The sequence below is a fragment of the Balearica regulorum genome, chromosome 8, assembly GCF_011004875.1.
Source record: "Balearica regulorum gibbericeps isolate bBalReg1 chromosome 8, bBalReg1.pri, whole genome shotgun sequence".
Classification (NCBI taxonomy): Eukaryota; Metazoa; Chordata; class Aves; order Gruiformes; family Gruidae; genus Balearica; species Balearica regulorum.
This window is the reverse complement of record NC_046191.1, coordinates 2,535,994-2,563,061: the sequence shown is the minus strand read 5'-3', so window position 1 is coordinate 2,563,061 and position 27,068 is coordinate 2,535,994. Positions and strand designations below refer to the sequence as shown.

The 27,068-nt window shown below is 54.6% G+C and overlaps 2 protein-coding genes and 1 long non-coding RNA gene across 5 annotated transcripts in view; 2 read left to right on the top strand and 1 right to left on the bottom strand.

The window, feature by feature from the left end:
- Positions 1–121: 121 nt before the first annotated feature.
- Positions 122–2,648, bottom strand: LOC142602713 (uncharacterized). Its single transcript, XR_012836475.1, has 2 exons — positions 2,423–2,648; positions 122–1,746 (listed from the first exon to the last, which is right to left on the bottom strand). It is a non-coding gene; the product is annotated as an uncharacterized LOC142602713 (long non-coding RNA).
- An 864-nt stretch (positions 2,649–3,512) lies between these two features.
- On the top strand, positions 3,513–16,767 carry AK4 (adenylate kinase 4). 2 transcript variants are annotated; one of them, XM_075759195.1, is made up of 6 exons: positions 3,513–3,802; positions 3,965–4,045; positions 9,895–10,014; positions 12,480–12,652; positions 12,998–13,116; positions 14,005–16,767. In XM_075759195.1, exons 1-6 carry the CDS (start codon positions 3,526–3,528, stop codon positions 14,117–14,119), a joined length of 885 nt encoding a protein of 294 aa, XP_075615310.1. In that variant the 5' UTR covers positions 3,513–3,525; the 3' UTR covers positions 14,120–16,767. The 2 variants fall into 2 exon arrangements, with proteins under 2 accessions (XP_075615310.1, XP_075615311.1); XM_075759196.1 differs by lacking the exon at positions 3,965–4,045 and having other exon boundaries at positions 3,519–3,802.
- A 1,973-nt stretch (positions 16,768–18,740) lies between these two features.
- DNAJC6 (DnaJ heat shock protein family (Hsp40) member C6) overlaps positions 18,741–27,068 on the top strand; it is a 50,708-nt gene continuing 42,380 nt past the window's right edge. Inside the window, exon 1 of one of the 2 annotated variants that reach the window (XM_075759176.1) lies at positions 18,741–18,922. Coding sequence is in view for 1 of the 2 variants with exons in the window: in XM_075759175.1 (XP_075615290.1) it covers positions 18,901–18,922 (22 nt within the window). In the remaining variant the exon portion in view is untranslated. The remainder of the gene's footprint in view (positions 18,923–27,068) is intronic. The other variant, XM_075759175.1, reaches the window with a different exon arrangement.

Sequence of the window (27,068 nt, the reverse complement as noted above, 5' to 3'; positions counted from 1 at the left end):
TTAGGTCGTAGGATCCAAATACAAAATTGTGTAATAAACGATTCCACCGCAAGCTACTTAAATTATAAGCTTACATCAACCTATGTTTCTACACATCCTCCCCCCCCCTTTTTTTTCCCCACCTTCCCTTAAAACAGGCATTGCTGAAAAGATCATTGAACTATTTCCACACGCACACACCTTTGTGGTTAAGGGAATTACATACATTTGAGTTCTGAAATGAGTTTAAAAAACACAGCGGTTTTACATAATAAAAGTTAATGTGTTATTAAGCTTTTATAAAGAGTTCATTTGTGATGTTGATGGACTTCACAAGTAGAAGTTGCTGTCATGTTTCTACCAGGAGGAAGCAGAAACTCCAGCAGTGGTATAACACTAAATAACTTACCTGGCAAAGAGCATGTCCCGAGATGTTATGGAGACTGTTTTTGAAAGAGAAATATGTAACACTCCACTGGATCCAGCTATCAAAATGGTGTCTTACAAGTTTTTAACTCAAGAGGGCAATGGAGAGACAAATATGAAATATCTGAGGAGAAGCACGCAGTGGAAAAAAGTATTTGTACATTTTAAAACAAACTACAAACATACATTACATAAAAAGGGGACAGTCACCAGATTATGCAATACTGACGTAAGATGACACAGATGACTTAAGCATATATCCTAAAACTTGCAGATTTACCACCATTTGTAGATTAATCATTAAAGAATCCACTGTTGCTGGGGAAAAAGCAACAAAAAAACTTGGTAAAAAACACTAACAAATTCTGTATGTACAATGGTGAGTTTTGAAAAGGAAGAAAGCTGCGTAACTGATGAACCATTCACTCTCGCTTTGAGGCATTTTTACACCACCATTACTACTCCAGTAGAAAAATCCTCCTGCTTTCAGTATGGCATAAATGGAGGGTGGGGAATCCTACATTTCACAGGCTGAGGTGATGAGAGAAGAATCGCTATAGTTCAAGTATGCCTTGACCGCTGTTTCAAAATTTTAATCCATTCTCCAGCAATTACTAAGACGGTGTTCAAAGGGAGAAGATACACGTCTGCAAAGGTGAATAATCCCCAGCACCCTCTGGCACAAAGACCGTGTGGGTTACATGCATATGCTAAGGGGGTATGCCATTTTCTCCAGCGAGGAACTAGCTCTTAGTCCAACACAAATATGGTTTGTCTCCTCGCGTCTAACATGCATGTGATTTTTGCTTTGCTTCAGACTACAGATACACAGACTTGATGCAAAAAGTCTCCGTAGGTTCCCCATTATCATGTGAAGAACCCTGTTTTTAAGCAAAACCCACATTAGTTTTGGAGTCTAGCACACATTTTTTTTTTTGTCCTTGTTATTGCTAAGACGCTGCATATTTCCATATGCTTTAAAAAAACTCTCTGGTTTCCAGTGTTTGCTGCCAGTTTTCGCTTTTGAAAGCCTTGTAAGTTTGTCTGGCTGTTTCTTAAACTCTGGTTCCACCACCTGCCCCTTCAGGGCTACAATTCTACGTATTTTTCACTTGTTTCCTATGAACCAAAATTCTTTTAGCATTGCACCGACGGAATTACTCGTGTGCCCTGACCACAGCCCACAAGGCTTGCAACTCCCCACTTTTACGCACAGGTCAAGTATTTTCTAGTACTGCAAGCCACTCTCACCCTGCCTCTGCAGCAGCTTATGAGGTGCACAGGTACCAAACCTGATTTCCATCTTGATTAGCACGATACTAACAAAAAATCTGCAGAAGTCTATAGGGGAAAGAAAATAAGACAGCAAGTTATGACGATAGAAGGGTCTGAAGAGCGATGACATGGCTTCGATGACGGGGACAGAGGCTGTGTCGGAGGAGGAGGAGGAGGGCTGGGAGAAGCGCCGGTCCCTGGTGGGTCCCGGGGCCGCCACAGCTGCTCCCTCCCAACTTTCCTTCGACGACGCTTCCCCAGACGCGTTACCTGAAACCAGGGGGCAGGCGGCAGCCTTGACAACACAGCCGCGGGCCGGGCCGGGCAGGGAAGGCACAGCCGGCAAACCGCTCTCTCAGAGGCCTCCCCAGCCCCCGCGCCCGCCCGCTCGCCCCCGCCGCGGCGGAACGCCGGGAGCCCGGCCCAGGCCCCCCCCCGCCCCGCTCCGCCCTCCCCGCTCCCCTCGCCCCACTCGCCGTCCGTCCGGAGCGCTGGCAGCCACCCAGGGAAAGGTCGGCGGCGACGGCCCCGCTCCTCCCGCGGTCTCGGCGGGGCCCGGCGGGCGGCCGCACCCCCCGCGACGGCGGCAGGCCCCGCCCGCGTAAACATCGCCGCCCGGAAAATAATAGTGCGCAACGGGGGAGCGCCGCGCCCCGGCCCCGCGCCGCCCCCCGGCGCCGCCGCCTCCCTCTCCCCCCCCTTCGCCGGCGGGCGGCGCGGGCCCGGGCCGGGCCGGACCCACCTGCGGGCGCGGCGCTCGGCGGGGCCGGGGGCGGCATGACGCAGCACGGGCTGGCGGCGTGAGGGCCGCCATCTTGGTGTGTTTATGGCAGCGCCGCGCGGCCATGTGACGGGCGCTTCCGGGGGCGGGTGCGGCGGCGCGCGGGCGGGGGGGGGGGGGAGAGGGAGAGAGAGAGAGACGCCGCGCGCGGCGTGGGGCACGCACACGCGCGCGCCCAGCTAGGCGGTGTGGGGCACGCGCGAGGGGAAGGACGCAGGCGTGTGCGCGCGCAGGGCCACGCGCACGCGTAGGCACGCGGTCTTGCACACCAGCGGGCACCAGGCGCACCGCACGCGCCGCCGTGGGCCCTCAGCCCTGTCGCATCCCGCGGGGGGGGGGGAGGGGGGGGGCTGGTGTCTCGCCGTGGGTGCGAGAGAGCTGCCCTCGGCAGCAGAGTCACGCGGGCGCGCACACGCGCGCACACGCACGCACATACCCCCCGCAGCACCTCCCTGCGGGGCAGCGCGAGGAGCGTGTGTCCCCCCCGCCCCCGGCTGGCGCTACCTCCCGGCACCGCCTGAACGCGCCGGGCTGCGCGTCTGCGAGCCGTGCGTGTGCACGCTGCGTGTGCAAGCTGCGTGTGCAAGCTGCGTGTGCGGGTCGCGCGTTTTTCAGGCTGTGCGTTTCCCTGCCCCTGCACTTGCAGCCGTGGCCTCAAACCCCCCCCCCCCCCGCTCCCCGTGGTCACCCAGGCTCTGCGTGGGCGCAGCCACGGGCGCTCGGGGTCATCACCCATCCCCACGCCCACCGCAGTGCTGGCCGTGCGGGGGCCGCCCGAAGAGCCGCCGGTCCCGCCGGCTGGTTCCGTACAACCCTCAGCCGGGCCTCAGGGTCCCCAGCGACCCCCACCCCCCCCCGCCCCTTGCCGGGGAACCCCGGCGCCGTGCCGTGCCGTGCCGTGCCGTGCCGTGCTGTGCCGTGCCGTGCCGTGCCCTGGGGGCCCCGTCGGGCCGCGTCCCGGCGCGGGCGGGCTGCGGGACTACAAGTCCCAGGGTGCCGCGGCCCGAGGGGGCGGGCGGGCGGGCGGTGCGGCCTGCCGGTGCTCCCCCCCCCCCGCCCTGCTGATGTGTACGGGCCGCGGCGGCGGCGGCTGGATGCGGGGGGAGCGGCGCGGCTCGGCACGGCGCGGGGGGCCGGGGCCGTCTGACGCGCTGTCCTGCCCCGCAGGGACCCGGGCCGGGCTCCGGCAACAGGCCATGGCCTCGAAGCTGCTGCGGGCGGTGGTGCTGGGACCCCCCGGCTCGGGTAAGGGGACGGTGTGCGAGAGGATCGCCCGCAGCTTCGGGCTCCAGCACCTCTCCAGCGGCCAATTCCTGCGGGAGAGCCTCGGCGGCGGCGGCGGTGAGTGCCCGCGGGGCCGCCCCGTCGGGGCGAGGGGGGGCGGCGGGGACCGGGGCCGGGGGGTTTGGCAACCCCGGGGCATCTTCAGCGGAGCGGGGATGGGGATGGGGACCCCCTCCCTGGATAGCCACAGCTCATTCATCGCCCTCTCCCTCTGGCCAGAGCTCACGGAGCTCCCCAACAAAAGTGGGGTCCGATGCCGCGATGGCTGTGGGGCGGTCAGCAGTTCCATCCCTGTGCCGGGTGGGTACGGCTCTGGAGACAGCGGTGTGAATAACCCGCCTGGTCGCGCACCAGCGGTTAACGGCGGCGTGCGGGGACGCAGGTCGTGTGTTAATAATAACTTCATCCTGCCTCAGGTGGCTGTACAGGAACGGGGTAGAAACTGCGAAGCGGTGGACGGCAGATGGCTGACACGCTGGTGCACGCTGTGCCTGTGCGACACCCACGGTGGGAGGGATGGATTGGGAACGTGCGTTCGTCCACGGAGGAAACCCTGCTGGGAAGATTGCTGCGGGTCATAGGGTGCTGTGGCCGGGTGCCGTGCCGTGCCGCGCCGTGATGTGCTGTGCCGTGACAGCCCCCCTGGCAAAGCCGGTTACAGGGTGCCAGCGTGTGTCCCCCACTCCTTAGGAAAGTCCTTTCCAGAAAGCGAGGAGGTGGGTGGCAGCACCTGCCCCGCACAGGGCACCCCCCCCCCCAAGACCCAGCTTTTCGGGCTTGCGGCAGAGAGTGCAGCGGGCAGCCCCCGGGCAGGGCGATCCTGCCTGCAGGAGCACGGCTTCACCGCGGCGGCTCTCTGCTCCTGCCCGGCCAGTGTTTGACACCCAGGGCCAAAGCTCCTGGGAGAACTGATGGTCTTTGCTGTGTCTGCAACCCCGGGCAGCGCTGCCGGCCGGCGAGATGCTCCCCAGCCCCGGCGAGGCTCGGGAGCGAGTGCTGCACCCCGGCTTGCGCTCCGGTTCCTCCGCAGCTGCCGTTAGGCGATCCCAGCATATTTCTTTTTTCCAACAGTTCCTTCTCTCCTCTGCTAATGTATGAAAGACTGACCCAGAGGGGAAGCTGACTCACCGGGCAGAGGAACGGTAAACGGCATCGATACAAAACAAGCCGAGAGAACCTAGAAGTGATTTCCCTTTTTGGAAGGGTAACAAAAAGGGGGAGAAAAAAAAAGGGAGGGTAAAGTTTTGGAGAGCTGAGTGCTCTGGCAAGGGTGTTGCACACAGCCCTGCGCTGGTCACTCATTTAAAAATATCCAGATTTCCTTTTATAAATATAAAGGACAATAATATTTCCTTTGGAGAGAGGCTCAAAATTAGGAAAATCCCGGCGAGTGCTTTGGCCGGAGGACAGAAGGCCTGGGTGAAAAGCAAGCAGAGGTACAGCGTGCAGGAGCACAGCAGCACGGTGAGACTGCGTGCCCGCCCAGGAACTTGCACGATCAAGGTCTAAACAAGTGATTTTCCTGGATTTTATATTTCGGTTCATACTTTTGCTGTAGAGTTGCTCTGGGGACTCCGGAGAAGGAAGAAGGGGCTGTGAACGGAGTTAGCTGAAGGTATTTCCCAAAGTGCATGGGGTAAAGTCAGCTCCCCGAAGGAAGCAGCACTGAGAAATGTTTGTAAAATTACTCAGGAGTAAACCAGCCTTAGTTTGGTACAGCTGGCATGACGCTCGGGTCCCACCTTTGACTCAGCCTCTGGTTACAGCTCTCAGTAAGCTGCAACTATTTGCTTTTTTTTTTTTTTTTTTTTTTTTTTTTCCCCCTGTTTGCTTTGGACAAGCTGTTACATGACGGCGCTGCGGTGTACCAGCTCCGGGGGAAACCAGGTGGAAGTAGACTCTCCGCCCGAGTTTATCATCTGTGCCACTGGCTTTGCATTTCAGGGGAGCCGGGGCCCTTCGATACGAGCAGAACCATTACAGAACTGCTGCTCCCGAGGGACCCGTCAGTCCCGTGGTTTTAGCGTAATCTCGGACCGAGGACGGCAGGCAGGCATCGATGCACAGGGGATTTTCCTGCTTGCCACTGCGAGGCGTCAAGTTCTTGGAAGAGTTAGAAACTGCGTTTTTGGTGTTAGGCAGGGGTGCCGGAAGGTGGTGAGCGATTTCCTTGGCCAGTACTTGCCCCGGCACCCAGGTGGTTGTCTCTGGCATTGGCAGCATCCCGAGGTCTTAGCAGGACTCAGCAGTTAATTTGAAATACAACTGAATTTCTTTTCCAGGCGGCTTTGGCTGAGGGTCTGCATCCCCCCCCAGAGACATGTGGGTCATCTGTCCCACCGCTCCCTTTAACGTGCTTCGTGACGTCCCGCCGGCGCGGATGGGCTGGGAGCGAGGGTCCTGGATGACACATCCGTGTCGGGAAAGAGGTCCCGGGGTCCCAAAACCGGGGTGACGTCTGGCCCCGGCTGGCCGGGGTTGTTGCAGCTTAACTGCGCTGGTGCACAGGCGGCTGCGGTCAGTGCTCCGTTAACCACCCGCCGTTTCTCCTCTCCGTTAACTCCAGATCGTGTTGCTGGAGCCTAAATAAAAAAAAAAAAATCATGTAGAAAGTTGTGCCGTGGGGGAGAAAGTCCGGGGTTATGGTGCAGGGTCTGGAGGCTGCCCAGCGCAGTGTTTGGGAACAGCCTCTCCCCCAGCCTGGTCCTGGGTGGCTGGTTAGTTGCTCGTGGCCTCAGGGGAAGGAGACGTCCCTCGGGGGTGGAACTCCGTGTTGCTTTGATAAGGAGGGATGGCTGCAGATCAGGGTCTCCTTGGGGAAGCCACAGAGAGCTTGAAGTCCTGGGTGGATTAAACTCACGGTCATTAGATTAATGGGATTAAGCCCATGAGTCAAGAGGCCTTTTTGCGTGGAGCTCAGCACTGCCAGGAGCACCCACTGCTCGCCCGGTTCAGGCAGCACAAGCACCGGCTAAGCAGCCCCTTCCTACCTGTAGTAACTGCAGAGCAATGCACGCAACCCCTTTCTGCACCGGCCACGACAACGGGGATTTTGGTGCTTGCACCGACGCCGTGCAGCGCGGTGGGGCTGAGCCCAGCTCCTCACGCGGGGGGACCGGGATCTTCCACCCTGCTCGGGAAGGGCTGCCCAAACCCTGCTCCCCTTTGGCTCGGGGCTGGGGAGCGCCGCACCAGGGGAGCTTGCGTGGGGCAGGGTGGGCTCTGGGGCTGATGGCCGGCGTGTCTGGGAAGGGGATGGCAGATGTAAAAACTGGAGATGAAGACTGCCTTGAAGAAACCCCGCGGGAGCAGGGCCGCGCTGCAGGGGTGATGCGCTCCGGCGCATCCGGGGTGTCGGGGGTCCAGGGACCAGGCAGCTCTGCAGGTCCTTGGTGCAAAATACATGCCTGTTCCTCCTCGGTGAGAGGAGCCACGCGTGCTTTGGAGGAGAGGCTGGAGGGCTCCAGTAGCTGTCTGGAAGCAGTCAGCGCCCTGTGCTGGTGCGTGGACCCCCATGGTAGAGCATTGCCCCCCCGTGCCGGTGTCAGCCCCCCACGTTGCTATGTGCACCCCGCGCCGGTGTCTGCACCCCCGTGCTGGTGCATGCTCCCTGTGCCAGTGCACGTCCCCCATGCTGCTGTGTGCCCCCCGGCACGCGTGGCGGGCGCAGAGGAGCAGCATCCCCGGCAGCAGGAGTCCTCCATCGCTGAGCAGTGGAGAGTTGCTGCCCGTATCGGGGGTGTGGGAAAACTGCAGCCTCTGTGATGCAGAGCTGTGGGCCTCCGCTGTATTTCCAGATTTCACAACTGTGGCTCGGTGTTTTTTTGGTTTGCAGCACCAGGCCCAGCTCCAGCAGCCCTGCCGAGCCACAGCCGGTCCCTTGGATGTCCTCGGGGCGGCCGCAGGACCTTCTGCTGCAGCTCCAGCCTCATCGCCGCTGGGTTCTGCCCTGGGAGCGGCTCTGCCCCGCCGGCCAGCGCGTTCCCTGCAAGCCTCTGGCAATGTGCAGACCATGTGGATAAATATTAAAAAATGTAGGCGGATGTGATAATATTTATGCCTTAGCAGGTCTCCATGCTGGTTGCATAAGACATCATGTATTATTTCCATCCCCGTGTCCTTCGCTTTCCCAGGCAGGAAGAGCTGCCAGCAGCGCTGATGACGTATGGGCAGCAACAAAAAAACTTGTCCCTGAAAAAAGGTATTTTCTGCTCTTGCTGCTTGGCAGCCACCGTGGCTCTGAGCAAAGAGCTGCTCAGCGGAGGGGGACGCGGTCACCGTCCCTGCGGTGACTCAGCCCCGCGGGCCGGTGACTCAGCGCCTGCCGCCTGCCCTGTTTCGGAGGCAGGTTTCCAAGCGGGGAGCGTGGCTCGGCCGGCAGCCCCGACCTGCCCCGCTTTCCTGCCAGGCATCCTCTGCAGATTGTTTCGGGAGCCTGTGAGGTTTCCTGCGCACGCCCCGACCCTGCGCTCCCGGGGGGATCCGTGCTGGCTGCATCAGGTTCCCTCCGTTAGGTCAGATGAACTCTCCTGCAAACCCCCCTCCTGCAGCTCAGGAATTCAGCCCGCGCCCAGGTGCAGGCCCCTGCCTGCTTCGACATCTTGCTGCAGTCTGGAAAACCAGAGCCTGCCTCCAAATGAAGGATCCTGTGGGGTTTTTTTAGAGAGGACTCATACTTTGGGAGGGCTAAAATGTGCTGTCCTCACCAGAAATCTTGCAAAAATTGATTGCAAAATTGTTCGTTTCTGGTGACAAGTGCTATTTCAGCTGCTGTGGGAGGGGAGCAGAAGACATCCTGGTCCAAGAGGAAAAGGCTGGACCTCTTCTGATAGCAGGATCAGGACTTGCCACACGCAGTGGCAAAGAATATTTGCATTTTCCAAACAGTTTGTTTTTGTCTCCGAGTGGCTAAAAGAAAATCGCAGGCAAACTGTAATGTAAGAAAGAACTGACTTTATTGCATCTCTCCTTGAAGTAACGTCTGCTTTACCCCAGTTGCAATAAAAATACGAGCAGGATAAACCCTTATGACATTGCTTGCTGGCAGTGGCTGCCCGGGTGATGCCAGGCTGCCGTGAAGGTGGGTCCAGACCCGGTGTGACCTGTGCAGAAACCACGGCTGGCTTCTCCTCCAGCGCTGTTGGCTCCAGCTGAGCGCCGCGGGGGAGAGCCAGGCAGGAGCCTGGTAAGGTATATTTACCTTGCAGTTACACCGCAATTATCTTCTCAAGGATTTGGTCTTGGAAATAATTTTCTTATCAGAACGTATCTGAAGTCTTAAAGCTCTTTGGATGGGAAACCGTCTTCTGCTTTCAGCAGCGATTTAACGAACACTTTGAGGTTTGGGGCTTGCGTGAGCTCACTGGTGATCCCTGTTTACTGCCACGTTTTGCACGTGCAATGGTGAATTTGCACCTCTGCAGATCATTTCTAAATGATGACGCCAGCTTTTCCCGGTGGTGGTTGTACGTGGAAACTTTCTGCTTATGAGCCAAACGCTGCCAGATCTGCAAGCGTTGCTCAAACGCATCGTTTGTCCTCAGGGTTTTACTGGAAACCTCCTCTGAGGCACAAGGTTTTGCAGCTGTGGCTCAGTGCACGTAGGAAGAGGCATTATTAGCGTTATTAGCATCCTGTGTTTGGCACTGACGTCGCTTTAAAGCAAGCGGTGAGCCAGGCAGCGGGATGTTGGCCAGATCTGCGGTCTGGGATGGGGTGAGCATCCCGTCGTCGCAGGTACGGGGAGGTTGGCTGCGTCCCTTGTTGCTGCTCCAGTGTCTTTGCGACATTTAATATCCATGCCAGTGTCACCCGTAACCACACTGGTGCCTTCTCCAAAACCGAAGGAGCTTCGTGCGTAGCACGTGCTGCGCGTGTCCGGCGTGGGCCCCTTGCTGTCGGCTGGCTGGCAGGGCTCGCGGGCTTGGCCGGTGCTCGCTGTGTCCCTGCGCTCGGGTATTTCAGGCATTTCCATTTCTGCAGCACCAAAAGGACCACGTGGCCTCTGGCTGTCAGGAGCAGAGGGATGCTGCCGAACGGCTCCTCGATCAGTAATTTGGGAGGAAAGGCAGAATTTGAGGGGGAGCGATATTTTTTAAGAGGAAATGTCATGCTTTGCTTTTTTTTTTTTTTTTCCTTCTCTTGAACAGAAGTTGGCGTCTTGGCAAAGCAGTACCTTGAGCGAGGCCTTCTGGTGCCGGACCACGTCATCACGCGCATGATGATGACGGAGCTAGAGAAGCGTCGAGAGCAGCACTGGCTGCTCGATGGTGAGTATGCTGCTGGCGTCCCCTCTGGACGGGAAAATCCCAGCCCCCTTTAAAATGTTATTTTGCTATTAATGGTTTGGCAGCACCAGGAGAGAGAAAAAACAGAAGGTGCCTGCATTGGTCGTGGGAGGAGAGGCAGGAGCCGACCTGCTGGCAGAGGCATCTGCCCACGGGTCTTTCTTCCCTCTGCCCTGAGCAGCAGCACGTGCGCGTCCAGCTGGGCCCCTGGCACGCGTCCGGGAGAGGGAAAGGCAGGGAAAGGAGATGGGTGTTTCGTAAAGCAGAGCCAGCGAGCAGAGCGGGGCTGGAGGCAAGCCAAGAAGAACCTCTTACCGCCTCCGTACGTGTGCGAAGGAGCTACTCCTCCCAAGCCCGAAAGCCACCTGAGGTGCGGGTGGAGAAGATGCTGAGAGCCAACCGGCGAGGCAGGCGGCGAGAGGAGCAGCAGAGGGTTCGCCCGGAGCTCCTGCAGCCCTCGGCGGTGACCCTGCGTGCCAGCAGCCGTGGTGCGTCGCTGCCGGTGGCCCGGGAGCTGGCAAGTGCCGATGGCAGCTCTGGAAATTGCTTTGGGGCTTGGTTAGGGGATGGGACAGGGCTCAGCAGGTCACGCTTACCTGCGGTGTTGGACACAGGCAAGGGTGACGTATGGGGACGAGCGGCCACGGCTGTTGCAGGGGGAGAAACCCTCCCTTGCCCATCTGCTGAAGCTCTTTCAAAGAGTCGGTGAATACGTAAATAAGACCGAGCCAGTTGATTTATAACAGACTTGGGCTTCCAGAGAGCTCTGAGGCTCCTGATAGGGAAAATACAAAATAGTTTACAACTCAAATAAGTCGGTGGTTTAGTGCCATGGACTGGAGGGCTGCTGGAGCCGGACTTCTTCCTCACGTGGCCCTGGGTGGCCCCAGAGGAGGGGTGGCTTGTGGTGGGGTTGGGGGCCGGCCGAGCTCTTCTCACCCCGGGGGGCACCAGGGGTCTGGCAGCGTTGACACCAGGGGTCTGGCAGCGTTGACACCAGGGGTCTGGCAGCGTCACCCCACTGGGCTCGTGGGGAGGATGTCAGAGACCTCAAGCCCTGTAGGTTCAGGCTGCTTTGAAGATGCCTGTGAGTCCCCACTATTAAAATTTAATTATTCTTACCATAATGCCACTTAATTCATCTGGGAACATGGCGACTCACAAATGTTACAGCAACGAGCACTGTGTAAACACCTACGTATTTTGTCGTATTAAAACTCTGGCATTTCAACGCATCAATGGGGGTTTGTGTCGACACGCTCAGATCTGGGTTCTTGCAGCTCGGGATGTTGATTTATCACGGTACGACCCCCAGCAGCCTGGCCCGGGGACCAGCTCCCGTTTTGTGACGGCTTTGTGTTGAGGGTGCTGCAAGGGTGAAGCAATTCCAGCCGTGGGCTGGTAACGAGGATTTCGGGAGCCACCTCCTTTGTGTGCTGACCTCCGCTTATACCAAGATGTTCGAGGGACGGGTTGACCAGAAAGCTAAAATCTGAATTCAGGCAGCAGCGATGCTGGCAGCCCTGCTCCATCACATTCGTCCTCCTAATTTTGGGGGAATTCACCTGCCTGGGGGTGTGAGCGGTGGCCACAGTCAGAGCCCCAGTCCAGCAGTACGGTGACAAGAAGCGTATTTATTTCAAGTGGTCAGTTTGATAACATAAATAACATAAATAACAGACTTTACTTGGTAAGACAGACTAGATGTATCCTTCCTCATAATGGCCGATTAATTCCCTGTGCTGATGTCCTGACGAGCTCTTGGCTAATAATACTCTGCTTGGAAAAAGCTTGGGAGGTCTTAGAGGGTTTTATGGATGTAAAAAAAGGTTAAAAAAAAGAAAAAAGGGTGTTGTCAGCAGAGAAAACTGGAGAGGGGACTGGCTCGGAGTCCCCTGTGGTTGGGGTCTGGCAGCGAGAGTGGATGCTCCCACCGTTCGCTGGCTTTTCCGAAGAAATGTACCGCCCGGTACCTTCGGAGCACGGGGGTTTCAGAGAGCTGGGTGATGGCTGTACCAACCATTTTATTGCAGTGTCCTTGGTGCCCTCCCTGTTAACCAGCAGTGTGTTACCCATCTGTGCACAGTGTTTTGTTTCCTTCAGGTTTTTCTTTGTAATTCCAGCATTTATCCCCGTTTTGCTGTTGCCTGTGCCCTCTTTCTTGCCTCCAGCCCCAGTGCAGGGACGCCAGCCCTGCACCAGACACGACTTTGCAGGAAGAAATGAGCTCACGGCGACCCGTGTGTTGTATTTCGGGAGTCGGTGCTGTAGGAGCTATTTTTTATTGTAGCCATATGGTGGATGCTTGCCTTTCACACCGCTTGCGCTATAGCGAGGAGCTGCGCTGGTTCTGTAGCTCCAGGGTTGCGCGACGGGTGGTTTTGACTCCGTCAGTGCTGCTTTCCTCCCTCTCCTGACAGCCCCTTTCTGCTGTGGTGCCTGCACAGGTTTCCCTCGGACGTTGGGGCAAGCCGAGGCGCTGGACAGGATCTGCGAGCTGGACCTGGTGATCAGCTTGAACATTCCCTTCGAGACGCTGAAGGATCGCCTGAGCGCCCGCTGGGTCCACCCGGCCAGCGGGAGGGTGTACAACATGGACTTCAACCCCCCCCACGTCCACGTAAGAGCCCGTAGCGTCGCGGTAGTGCCGGCTGGGAGCAATTCACAGAGGGAAAAAATCAGAGAAGCTTTTCTCTGCGTGAGCTCAGGTTGTAAAAAAGCGTCGGGGAAGAAATCCCAGGTAGTAAGCACGGAGCACCGGCGGGGTTTGCCCTCGGGAGCCAGCCTGAAGGAGTTGTGCTAAGTGTTAATTAGGAAAATGGGATTTATGTTAAATGCCGTCTGAGGATGCTCGATCGATGCGGAGCAGGACGAGGCATTTGGCAGCGGTTGCGTGGCAGGGAACTGCAACGCGGGCGATGGGGCCGGTGGCTGCATCCCCATGATGGTGTTTGCCTTCCCGCAGGGCGTCGATGACCTGACGGGCGAGCCGCTGGTCCAGCGCGAGGACGACAAACCTGAGGCCGTTGCTGCCAGGCTGAGAAAATACAAAGATGCTGCAAAGCCAGTGATAGAGTTGTACAAGTGAGTTGGACCACGTGAATAAATCACGGCGTGCCTGTAAAACCAGGCACGAGAGCTGTTTCCACTGACCGCATCCCGACAGCCCGAGGAGCCCCTGCACTCTGCTCTGCCCACGCAGAGCTGTCGCTGAGCGAGCCGAGGGTCTGCGGGTGGCTGGGGACCGTGCCTTTGCAGAGACCGGCTCCCCTCCTGCACGCACCCGGGTGCCGATTCAAATAAACTCCTTTGCCCTGTGCTGCGCAGGTCCAGGGCAGCACGTGCTGTGCAGTCACCCTGCAAAAAATCGGTCCGGGGCCCCGAGGTGTTTAGGTACAGGGTGAGTGGCAAGAGGGCAGGAGAAGGGTGAGACCCCGGGGCTGGCTTGGACGGGTCTGCTGTGGACCTTGGAAAGGTCACCTGGGCTAGTGGAGGGTGTCCCTGCCCATGGCAGGGGTGGCACTGGATGGGCTGGGAGGTCCCTTCCCACCCAAACCAGTCTGGGCTCCTGGGATTCTGTGCTGTCAGCACAGACACGTTTCAAGGCTCGTCCCTTCTGTGCTGCTGTTAGTTTGGGGCAGTTGTCCCCTGGCCAAGTTGGGAACGGCTGGATCGCCGTAGGGGGGCAATCCACTGCTGAAAGGGGGTGAGCGCCCGGGAGCGCTTTTAAAAGCAGAAGTAGGGGGGGCCAAAAGCAGTCTTGTATGGGAGGGGGGAGAACTGGGGCCCTGATTTTCCCGCTTGCTTCAGCACATGAATAAATCCTGCTGATTTATGTCTCTAACCTGCTTTAGAGAGCAAGTGGTCCTTAGGGGTACGCGGCTGAGCTGTTCTCCTGGGTAACGTGATTCTGCGTGGTTATAGGGGTTTGGCTTACCCCGGTCCTGACTTCTCCTTCCATCTCTCTGCCAGGAGCAGGGGCATCCTTCACTCCTTCTCGGGGACAGAGACCAACAAGATCTGGCCGTACGTGTACACCTTGCTTTCCAGCAAGATCCCACCTGTCCTCTCGGACGAGGAGAACTAAACAGCTTGTGCCAAGGACCAAGAGTTAACGCCGTCACGGATTGGGTTTCTCTGCGCGGTGCTGGGGCTGTGCTCAGATTAGGCGATCGTGAGGCATCTAAAGTCCCTTCCCCGGGTGTACTGGGTGACGTTGGGGGATACACGGTTATAGCCAGTATTGGGGTGAAAAGATCTTTGCTTATGAGGTCAAGTCTGCTAGAATAAGGGGTGTTATTTTTCTCTTCTGAGGCTATAAAGTATTCCTGCCTGCGGTCCAAGTACGCACACAGGGTAATGATCATACCAGGTTTACGCAGCTTGCCATCATGTCCTTGCCACCTCCTTACAAACCCCGGTCTCTGTTTGAACCTACAATGTGCCATCCCATTGCTCCACAGTATCGTTTGCTGCAGATTACTCTCTAGGTTGGGGGATTTTTTATCTATAAATTATTTTCTATTAATTAAATTTATTTCTCAGAGAAATAAAGCTCTAAAAAGCAAGACCTGGCCAAGTGGGAATTGGTGAGCAGCATGGAAAATGCGTACACTGCGAAGCTCAGAAATGTGAAGATCTCATTTCCAGCATTTAATACATGTAAAAGAGGGAAAAGATTGGAGGTAAAACACGCTCTTGTGCATCTTCCATGGAGAGAGATGAACCCCCTGTTATAAAAAGCTGCTGTACAGTCTAGTTTTTGTGAGCTGCTGTGACACTGAGCAGGATCTGTGCTGGGGATGAGTTGCACTCCTTTGTGCTTACCTTGTTTATAGCTTTTAATACTACGAGATACAGTCATGTTCTAAGAGCTTCTCCCAAAGATTTACTTTAATGTGTGCTTCAGTTTTGGGGAGAAATCAAGTCATTCCATCTTCTGTGCTGCCTTTGTCCCCGAGGTCCCCTGGAGACGGGGGTGTTCCCTACGCGGTTCCCGCTGCGGCTGCAGCAGCCCTGGCAGAAGCGGCTCCCTCCCCACGACCCCCCGGAGGGATGAGAGCCTCCCCTTACTCGGGACGCATGCAGGGGCTGCCGAGGGCCGTGCCCAGGCATTTCCCCAAGATTTACAGCATCACCTGAGCGTGTCGCTCCTCTTCTTGTGCGCAGGAGCTTTGCGGCCGGGTGGAGTGGTTTTTCTCGACTGGAAGTACTGTAGCCCGCTTTAGTGGTAGGATGCAGTACCTAAGCAATGGGGATGTTTTTGTCTCCTTGAGTTGCCTTATTTTATAGATTACATATTTAAGAAAAAAAAAGCAAGATGTGTATTTTTAAAGGTTTTAACAAAAAAAAAAAAAAAGGCGCTGAATTTTAGCATCCAGTTTTGGGAACTCTGCACGAAGCTCTCGCTTTCGCAGAGCGTGCTGCAGTCTGCCATGGGTGGCTCAGCAGGAGGGCAGAAAACCTGTCACTCCCCGACACCCGTTGGATTAATTACAGCAGCCTGGGCAAATTTCTGTGCTGAAATGTCACTGGTTTTATTTTTTTTCTTGGAGAATGGACCTGCGGCCGGGGAGGGGGAGCTGACTGGCTTTTCTAGGGATGCCCGGGCTCCGTGTGCGAAACTTCAGGGCATCCCCGGGAGTCTTTTATCCCTGCTGAGCCACCCGTATCCTCGTGCTATCAGAGGAGCAGCTGATGTTTGCTTTCTCGATCAGAGGCAGCTCTGCCCCGGTGCTCTCCTGATAACGGAACCAGAAGCCGTCGGGCATCTGCCAAGCGAGATCTCTGCCCGCGTGCTGCCTGCTCGTCGCCTGCCTGCGGGTGAAAGCGATGATGCACCGGGGAGGGCTCCGCATCCCGCTTCCCATCCAGAGAGTGGAGGGACCGTGGGGTTTCACTGCTGTCCCTGAGGGCCTTTTCATCCCCCCCGGAGCTCCCGGGCTGGGAGGACGCAAATCTTCCACCCTGCAATGAAATCCTATTTAAGAAAGATTTTAGATTTTCCCATGACCCTCAGATGAAGGTCTGGGCTGTTTTTAACTACAAAATCTAGAAATAGCAAAAATTCACGTGCTCTTTTCTTTCTAACAGTGTTGGGCAGGAGGGGAGGAGATGATGGGGGGGGTGTTTAGGCTATAAAAGCAGCCTGGCCACGGCGGGCGGCTCTGCCGGGGCTGAGTTCGGGGCAGGGGGGCTGCTCCCTGCTTTCCCTTGCCTGACTCTTGTGTCTCATCCCCTGCTGCTGCAAAATGCCTCCTGCAGAGGGGCTGTCCCCGGCATCGCCCGGCGGCAGGACAGGGCTTGCAGATGTCTTTGCCCCAGGAGAGCCGCCCGAGCGCTTGTTTTAAAGGCTTTGAGCCCTGTAGTAGATGTAGAAATCCCACGACTGTGCATGCATTGAGCCCTTGGGATGGATTTTTCTACAGTTGTTGTCGTATGGTGCGTTTTCATTGACCAAATACCGGCAGGGATGAGGTCCCGGAGCGACACGTGTCCCTCGCCTTTCCTCCCCGCCGCGCTCCCCTTTGGTACTTTACTGTGAATCTCACGCCTTTTCTAAAGCGACAGCAATTTTGTACCGACCCAAGATACTGTGTGGTGGGAGGAGGGTCTTCCCGCGCGCGGGGCACCGCTGGCATGTCACGCCGTTTTCTTCCTGGAGTTTCTTCCCGGTGAATCGCCGCAGCTGTGTTACTGCTCGAAAGATGTAAATAAATTTTTTTCTCCTGCTTATCCCTGTGCTGGCGGTGTCTGTGTGTGAGTTATACCCGATCTCTGCTGAAAGCCGGGCTCTGCACGAGCTGAGGCTGCGGGACGTGCCTGCAGGTAGCAGGTCATTTTTGACCTGGGGTTTCTTTGCAGGAGCCGAGGAGGAAGAGGAAGAGGGAGGAAGAAGAGGAGTCAGAACATCCTCGCTTGAACCCAAAAGAAAAATCTCTCACTAAAGGGGATCCCTCAGGTTTTGGGCTGGGACACAGTCCTGCTGTTTGGGTCCTGTCTAACAGCCAGCTCCGTTATTTGATATAATCCAAAACACCGATTAAAAAGCCAGTCTGACAGTGCGGATGAAGCCGGTTGCTCCCGCCCTCCCATCCTTGTTGCACGTAAAGTGGTTTTTATTTTCCTATTTAACTTCCCCCAGTAAAAGCATCGGGCACAGCAAGGCTCTGGCTATTGCCTGTGCCTGGGTAATCCATCACGCGTGTTTTGGCAGAGGGAATTAAAAGCCGTAAGCTGAAGTGCCTCGTCCCGTCACTACCGGCTTGCAGATCCAATCGTTCTTTGCTTTTTTCTTTAATTCCCAAATAGCAGCTCGGGGCCCTTGGTCCCATGTTTGGAGTAAGCAGAGACTCAGCAATTATTAGGAGAAATGAAAAAAAAAAGGATGATAAGCAGGGAAAGCACTGCCCGGGAGGTGAGACAGCAGAGGCATGGCCCAGGGTCAGCCTCGGCACCCGTGGGCGAAGGAGCCAAACCCGGCGGGAGGGGTGCGGGTGATGCCGGGGTTCAGTGTCGCAGCAATCCGGAGGCAGAGAAGGGATGTATTCCCTCCGCGCAGCTCTGTCTGAGGGGGCAAGGGCAGATAAATACAAGGAGAGAAAAGCTACGTAAGCTAGAAAACAAACCCGGTCTAAACCCACAAATTTGCAGGTCAAAAAGCAGAGGAATACGTGAGGAGTGCCAAAATCAACCCGAGACCAAAGCCTTGGCTTTCCCCGAGTGCCGTCAGCGGAGCTGGGGTGGCACGAGGGTCGGCGTCCCCGTCCCTACAGCCTGGCCCCTGGCGCGTGCTGGGGTGCCTCCGGCCCCCCCAAACCGGGCGGCTTCTCCCCAGCTTCCAGGGGACGTGCGCCCAAAGCCGGCACAGCAAACAAACCGCCCCGGCACCCGCAGGGCAGCGCATCCCTGCGGGGCCGCTCCATAGTTCTTTGAATTTCAGAACAACACTGGAGGCATTAAAATTCCAACCTTCCTCTTATAATTGTATATATTGTGCCATCCCGATCCCTTCCTGTGAGGTTTGTAATATAACGCTTTTTATTTGCTTTCTGCACTCCACGCTGCTTATTTGCAGCCTGGTTATTTGAACCTGTCCTTTCGCGTCCCTGCCCCCCGGGGACCTGTGCCTTGAACCCCTCTCTCGTCTCCCCGTCAGTCATTACGCCGCTCCGCTTCCCCTGGGCGTCGTGCGGAGAGATTAAAGCTTCTGGGATGCTCCGATACGGTGGGGATGGGGGATACCCAAGGAAGATAACTGGAACTACCGATGACTGCTTGGAAGAAATGGCACCGATAGCTAGCTCGTAACCCCACTGCATCTGTAGTTACCCTGTGATAAAGATTTGGGGGCAATTAATCGCATGTTTATGGCATCAGCTGGCACTAGCCGTCCTGGCTACTCCGGGATGTGCCCCAGGTGTGCCTCCAGCAGCACACCGCCCCGGTCCCAGCTCCGCAAAACTTTGACACGTCGCATCCCCTGCTGAGCCCGTCCGAAGGATTTAACCTTCTCCAAAAAGCAAAAAATCAGGGAAGAAGAAAATAAATAAACAAATAAATAAATAACTAAAGATCGCTTAGGTTTGCACTCGATGGATCAGACCTGCAGACTCCAGATCCCACTCCATGCCACATTTTAGAAGATGTGATATGTCTGCCTCCATCCTCATCCTTTCCTGAGCCTCTGTAATCCCAAATATATCCCGGCAGGGCCCGGAGCGGGCGCGCAGTTCCCAGGCAGCAGCGCCCCAGCCCGTGGCTGTCGCCCCGTGACCCGGGACCGCCGCCGAATGACGAGCGGAAAGCCGGCGTGCGGGAGCGCAGCCGGGCTCCCCGCTGCTCTGCCGCAGGAACCGGGAGAGGAGGATGCACGGATCTGAAAAGCAAGGTAAGGAAAGCCGAGCCATGAGCGGGGGGCGAGGAAAGAAGAGCGAGACGGTGCGCGATCAAATATGGGATGTTGTTTACGGCAAATTTGTGCTGAGTAATCACTGGGAAGGCACGCTCGGATCCTGCAGCTCGGCATCAAGCAAAAATTCCTGCTTTAAAACCTGGTTATATAATAGGTTGGAGGGAAGGAATCGCACCGAAAACTGCTTCCCTTGGCAGCGTGGCACATATTTCTGTCTGACGGCAAGTTAAGGTGCTGAAATTTGGCGATGTGCACCTGGGCACGTTGCGGTTAACATCCTCGAGCTGCCTCCTGCTCTGGCTACCTCGGCAACTCCAGCCAGAACACGAGCATCTCTTCTTGCACCCCAAAATAGCTGTTTGTGTATTTTAGGACTGTAAAAGCTATTGGGGCATGTTACCTTCAGTGGAGAAAAACGAAGTGATTTTCAGGCTTTAAATAATAATTGTAGCTTATATCTGCACATAGCTGTACTTCCCACAGGAAGGGTAATTGGGTGTGTATGTGAGAATATGAACGCTGCTACGAAATACCCATATCCAGCCTTTTGCAGCGCATCCACCGCGAAGCTGACCTTCAAACCCCCCCCGTTTTATTATGCTGAGACAAACACGGAGCTGCATCCCCTTTAAAATCCCTACTTCAGGCCAGAAAAAAGAAAAAAAAATAAAAAATATACAGCTAAATGCATACACCATTGCATTTGCTTCAGTCCTGCTGAGGCAGCCCCGGCCGGGTGCTCCGGGAGGGGACGGCAGGGACGGTCACCCACGGCACCGCTGCTTCAGGTAGGTGTTTATCCCCCCTCGGCATCACCTCGGGATCGCCGTGACTTTAAATCAGGAAATATTTCACGTCTTGCTGATGTCTTTGTGGCTGTCGTTACTATAGTCGTATTTTGGATACTGCCGAGGAGAGGAGGAGGAGAGGGAGGAGGAGGAGGAGGGTGAGGAGTATTTTGGATGGGCCCCCACGTCTGCAAACTACAGACTTTATTCACCTTCTGCATTTGGACTAGGGCCTCCATCTTCTGATACCCCTTCAACCATGGATTTCTCTTAGTCATAGCTTTCCCTGGGGAAAAAAAAAAAAAAAAATTAAATAAAATAAAGCCAGCGTACCAAGTAATTCAGATGGCACAGGCAGCACGAAGGCAACCCAGGCTGCACTATATTTAGCCAGCCGTGACACAGCCGGCTTGTTTATGGTCCCAGAAACGCTCCCAGCTGATAGATGCAGCATTTCGGAGCGGCCGCAGCCTTTAAGGAGGAACCGCATTTTGTCCTTGAGCGCTGGCAGCACAAAGCGCCAACGTTTAATTGCTGACCCAACTAATCCGCCTCGCGGACGGCTTTGCCCTGCTGCAGATTAATCCCGGGGCCTCCCGCTGCACCCGCCGCGTTGGTTTCTGTGAGTCCTCAAAGCTGGATTTTTTTGGGGCAGGATTTGCTAAAATCCAGCCTTCTTCGCTGCTAGAATATGGTGGCAGCCCCGGGGGGGGCCGCGTGGAAAAGGGAATCGCTGGACCGTAGTGGTGGAGAGTTTGGTACCCAGGTTTTGGGATCAAAATTGGGCTGTCGGGGCTCGCGGGCTCAGTGCCGACCCACGGGGTCGTGTTTTTACCACAGCCCGGCGGCTGAAATTGGCCTTGCGAAGGCAATCCGCATCACCAGCGCGAGGGATGTCGCGACGCGAGGGATGTCGCGAAGGACGTAACCCAAGCATCTATAACAAACGGCCAGCCCCAGAGGGGTGGCTGTTCCTCTCCCGGGATGCTCCGGAGATGGGGAGATGTCCGAAACCGCTGTGGGGGCTGGTCTTTGCTGGGTGCGTGGCGTCCCGCGGCGCTCGGATTTGGAGAAGAAAGATGTCTGGCTGTAGGGAACACGGTCTGGAAATCCCAGCTGTGACCGTACTGGGCTGAGATACTGTAATTTCCATCCACCATAAAAATTAGATTATAGATGCTTTTTCAGGGGTGGATAAAGCAGCTGTGGGAACCTCTCAACATTAAAATGCTATAAATATTACTTTTTATTATTTATACTAAATTATAAATAATATTTTATGAACGCTTACGGTAGTTTACATGACAGTAGTGTATGAGGCCCCGTTTTGATAGGCTCTGCAAACGATATATAGACTTCTTTCTCCTGAGTAAGTTCTTGTTTTCAGTAACCAGAAATAATAAGGACGGGAAATGGTATCATTTACATCCCTGAATCGCGGCTGGGAGGCAGAGAGATGGAGAAAGTAGCTGTGCAGAACAAAATCACGCAGGGAGACTGAGGCAGGAGCCAGCATTTTCTCCAAATCCTCTGAAATGGGGGTTTTGCCGTGCAGGAAACTTGTAAAGTGTATTCCCTTCCCCAGACCATGTTTTGAAGCAGAAAAAAAAAAACCCCAAAAACCCCCAACCCAAACACTTGAATTCCTTTTCCAAGTAATAGTTTTCATGGGAAACTTTACAGAAAGAGCAATTTGCTTTCTAGCTAGCCGAGGTTTCTCTGCAGTACGATGCCTGTGCGTGGCGCTCTGCCCCGGTGCGGGGGCACTTGCCAAGACACCGTGGGGTGGGATGCAGGCAGGTTCTCTGTCTCTGCACACATTTACTCCTGGCATTCATTTTCCACCCTGACAGATTTTTTTTTTAATTTTTTTTTTTTTTTTAAGGTATTTAAGCTGAAACCCATCCACGCAAAACTCCCAGCCTGGGAGCCACACGGTGTAATTATTTTAAAGCCACGTGGTATAGACTAGCCCCGGCAATACTACTTTCCGAGTTAACGTGCGCGACGATAAATTCTTTCCTGCCCTGAAAGATATGGAAAAGCAGGGCTGGATCGGGGTTGGGCCGTGAATTTCCCCCAGCTCCATCACCTGCCCCACGCTCAGGGCTGTTGGCAGCCTCGGGGAGAGCGTCCCACGGCGCGGAGCAGCTCTCCCCGAACTCTTCCAGCAGCGCAGGAGGCATCGCCGGGAGAGGAAGATTGCTTTGAATCCTTTGTGCTGAGTCAAGCGCGTTTCGGCTGGATGTTCACGGAGCTCTTCTGTTGCCTGGAGCCTTGAAGGCATCCCAGCGATGCGTTCCCAGGCAAGCGCCCTCGCTGCGGGATCCACACGAGGCTGATTCAGTCAGCGTCGTAGGAAACGGGAAGGTGGGGTTGACACCTTGCGCGGTGTAAATGGGTCACCTGGAGAAGGATTGGGGCGTTCACACCCAGCTTTGCTCCCTGCCCCGTGGGAAGGGGCTGTAACGTCACCGAGGACCAGACATCTGGCTCCTGCGCCACGGCATGTACAGCCTGCACCCAAGGTCACGCTGATCCGCTGCAAGCTACTCCCGCGCCGCTGCGACTGGGTGTCTCTCCCCTTGAGTTACATCCAAGCTGTTCTTCCACAACCGCAGAACGCCGTGTGGATTGAAAACAGCAGCGTGGGAGAGAGCGTCCGCAGCCTGGCAGGCTCTGCTTGAGTGGTACTTTGGAAATGAAGAGCGGTTATAAATCCGAACCCAAACTGCATCGGTCAGGTGTGATGCAGGACCTGTAAGCCGGTAGATGCTGTGAGCTGGGACAGACCTCATTTTTCATGTTTTATAAAGCAGCCGGAACGACCAGGCTCTAATAGTATCATTTTTCCTATTAGTATCATTTTTCCTGTTAGTATTAGATAAAAAATATGCTAGCAAAATCTGTAAGAAGGTAGAAGCACTTTAATGGGGATGTGTTGGGTTTCTGGCAGGCTCTCCTGTGCTGGCAGACCCACCTGTATCTTCCTACCCTTCGTCAGCTGGACCTCACCTACGTCTTCATCCAAGAAAAACCCCATCATTTTGAAGCTTGTAGAGAGGTTACTCATCCCCTGGCCCAGTATCCCAAAGGAAACCCTCATCCTAAAAGGAAGTAGCGATGGGAGTGGGCGAGGTGTGCACCAGCCATCGCCACGGGCTGGCAGCGCCGCCTGTAATTTCCCTTCTGTTTTCATGGAAAGACTCGCAGCGTCGAGGGGTCCTTGGTCGGAGAGCAATGGCCCGACTATTTTTGTTATATTATTTGCTGCTGGCGTCTGACCCTGAGCATAGCAGCAGTAGCTGAAGTTACCCGGTGATGAATCGCTTGTATAATTTTTCCTTGTTTTTACCACCAGCCATTTTCCAATGCAAACGAAAAGAAATTCAAAATTACACTTTAGATTTTTGCTATGCGTTCAAAACCGCGAAAATCTGGGCATCGTGTTGTTTTAAACACAGTAGAACAAAGCGCTAATGCAATCTGCATTGTAATTGCATGCACTGAGTAATTTAGCTTTGCAACTCGTTGCAAGTTGCAAGTGGCCAGGTTTAATATAAAGCTGAGATTTTTTTTCCGAGGTACCACTTACGGGCCCACCTCTGTCTCGGTTGATGAATATAGAACTTCTCTTGCTGCTAATGGCAATGTCTGTGCGTTTCTGAACCCGTGCCTCTCATTCTAGTGGGGATTACACATCTGCATATTTTGCAGGCTCACAAACGGAGGGCTATGCCCAGATTTTTCTTGGTATTTAGCCACTTACAGTGAAAGGGAAAGTAAACAGTAAAGAATTTCTGCCTCCCATCCCATCTCCATCTCCCCTCCTGCAGCTTCAGGCCATTCCCCTTGGCCTGTCACTCCCTGCCCTTGTCACCAGCCCCTCTCCAGCTTTCTGATTTTCTGATTTTCACCGAAATAATCTGATTTTGGCCTGAGGAATTGTACAGATGGCTGTACAGCCTCCAATTCACCAACACTTTGCAGGCTGGGGACTTCCTGAGCGAACAGCGGTACACTCCTGTCTAATGGCCCCTCATCGATGCCTTTTTCCCATACATTTCCCCACTCTCTCTGTGAAGCCCGTACATTTTTAGCATCTCCGGCGGGCTTTGGCAAGCAACTCCGCGGCTCGGCGGTGCTGAGGAGCCAGTCGAATCCTTGAATACCCTGCAACAAAGCCTTGGGCTGAACTGAGTGAGTTGTGTGTCATCCCTGACGGCACTTTAACAAGACTAAAAAGGCAAGGAATAAAAAATACGTAGACACAGCAATACGCTTAATGGCACGTGCTGTCACAGAGAGGAAAGGATGGGAAAGAAGATCGTAACAGAGTCAAATGCTAGTCACATCCCAAGGCACTGGGAAACAAAATAGCGATGAGCGGCCGTGCGGGCTCACCGGTGCGCCCCCGTCGATGCGGCCGACGAGCAAAGCGGAGCGTATCAGCTCGGTTTCACCACAGAAAAGGCTCGAGGCTTCCTCTGATGAGGGAGAGCAAAGGTTTAATTGACGAGCCCTGTGTCTAACACTTAAAAACAACTCTGAGACTTTCTCAGGACCATGTTTGCTTTTCATTAGAGATCAAGAAGACAGGAATGGCCAGTTTGGAAGGTCCTGAATATCAGGGGGGGCTTAACAAAGGGTTAGATCATTGGAGTCCTTTCTCTCCACCTGGATCCCCCCCCAAACCAGCCCTGTTTGCCCGTGGCACGCTGCATCCCACACCTGTACCATAGGCTACACCGCCCCGTGTAACCACTGCTCACGGGCAGGCTGTGACAGCTCCGTACGTCTCCACCAGACGCGGGCACGACCATTCCCACACCCAGAAAAAGGAACCACATGGCTACCCTTGACTCCAGGCCAAATACCACTTATTTATCCTCAGCAGAAGTCCAGACACCGCTTTGAAATCATATTTCTGGCTCCGTACCGAGAGCCCGTACCCATTTTGCTATCACGTGCCCCTTCCCAGAGTGGCACGCGGGAATCGATGCTCCTGGCCAGCCCACGGCACTGCCGGAGTAATGAATGAAGCCCCCAGAGGAGAGGGCAAGAGGCGTGATCCTTGCTGTACAGGTCACCTCCGCCCCAAAGTCCTTTGTGCTTGACCCACATCTCACCTGAACCTGGAGATGTGAAGAGCTTATTCTACAGGAGTAGGAATTGCAATGGGATGGCTTCTGGGGTTTTATTTTGTCAGCTTTCACCACTGCCGTGACAATGAGCTGTCAGGAAAGAAACCCTTACGCGTCCTCCCTGCTTGGTTCCACACATTGAGAGCCTGCATGAGTGGAGGCTGGTGCCTATGGATAAAACAGAAGAGCGATGGGAAGGCTCCTGCCAGAGGGAGGGTAGGACTCAACCTAAGTTCAAGGCAGTCCCAGACTGAGGATCTGGCTGGTTTTAGAGAAAATGATTGTTTAGAAGACACTGGTTTTTTCTAAGTTGGCCTCAGAGATGAGTTGTGAGCTAAATCCTTTGGCTGGAAATGTCAAAGTTCATTCGTTGCCTCTTGTAAAGGCTGACACTGGTTTGACAATTGCTGTTTTGATGGGGAGGCAGGAGGAGGTATTTTGGTTCTGGTTTTCCTAGGACAAGAAGTAAAGCAAAAAGTGTGCTACCACGTAGTCTCCTGATGACCTTAGTTACCTGTTGCGATTTCTGAATCAGTGTCTTTAAAAAACCCAACCAAAAACCACAACAAAACCCCTATCACCCTCTTCTGAGGTGGAATTGTTTTGGCTGTCACCACAGCTTTGCTTTTGTTCCTCACCACACTGAGCCTTCATCAGGAGGGAGATGCAATACTCTTCCAAGGTGACACGAACCAGGTGAGTTGAATGGAGAGCAGCAGATGCAATCAAGAGGTAACACCTTCTTGAAGCTAATTCAAATGGTGCTATATGGCTTTTATAAGATCTTTGGTTTATGTTTGAACACACCAGGCCAAAAATAAAACAGAAAAATTAAGATTTTTTTAATCTGTGGCAGTAACGACCCACAATGCAGCAGCATTATTTCTTACAGTTCGTGCACGCTGCTCGCTGATGGGAACTGGGGTGGTCCTAGCCCAGGCAAGGAGCTTGCTGGCTGTAATCTGTTCAATCAGGTTTGCTTAACCAGGGTTAAAAAAGTGGCTCTTATTTAAAGTGTTGGCAGCTGTGGAGGCCTTGAGTATCCTGGAGGTGAAGATGTTGGTGTCAGTGCTCCCTGGAGAGGTGGGCAGTGGGACAGACCCTTCTCCTAAGAGTACAGGGAATGGGTACTCACCCGGGTGAAGTTGCTATGGGGCAGGTCCAGGAGGAGAAGCCCAACAGAAAAATGTGGTGTTGCTCTTTCTTTCCTGCTGGAAGGGTGCTGTAGGCACCGGGGTCAAAGCTGGCCCCTGTGGACCATGGTCTTCCCTGCCTGGTGGGGCTGAGCTGCTGTGAGCAGGGTTGTGACCCCATGGCTCAGTGTGGTGGCTGGGAAGGGCTCGGGCTTAGGTTTGGTCTGTGATTTTATTGGGATGTGGGACTTCTGGAGGTAAATGTGGTGCTGGGATAGTCCCAGCTGTCAGTTCTACACCCAACTAGTTTTTAGGGTGGGCAAGATGCCTGTACTACACCAAATTTTTGATGCCTAACTAGATTAAGTGTCAAAATCCCAAGCAACGTGTAACGCAATGGCTGTGCTGTAGGTCTGCGTACTGAACAAACAAAAAGGTGGTGGTTATTTTTTCAGGCCCAAAATCAAAAGTTTATCAAATTGCTTCAGTTTATACAGGTGTTTAAGCCTCCTCCTGTTGGCAGGATGGCTCGTAGCACAGCTCAAGTCCCTGATAACGTGGGAATGTGTGATGGGGTGGGTCACTGGGTTGCTAAATAGGTCTCCAGAAGGTAACTGTGGCCGAATGCCATGGGTGCTCCTTGCAAGCTTTCCAGGAAGGCAAGAAGAGTTAAAGAGCTTGTGCTGGTTTGTTGGGTTTGGGGGGTTTTTTTTGTTTGTTTGTTTTTGAAAGCCCATTTTATAGACTACTTGTTATAGGAATGTTGAAGGTAGCCTGAATTCAGGAGTCTGTGAATTCAGGGTATTTGATTAGGATTTGAGTGCTTTGAAGAGGGAAAAAGCAAAAATGTTAATTATCTGGAGTATGTTTTGATGGCCCAGTGTCCCACCGCAAGGAGTGGTGTGCAGGTAAGCATGAGGCAAGAGAAAAGAAATTATTGTAGCTTGGGCTGCAGAGAAGGAGCTGCTCCGTGCAGCAGTATGGGCAGTATGAAAGTGGAAATATGAAATCTGCTTGAGAAATATGAAAGCTGATTGAGCAAGTTTTGTTTTTCTTA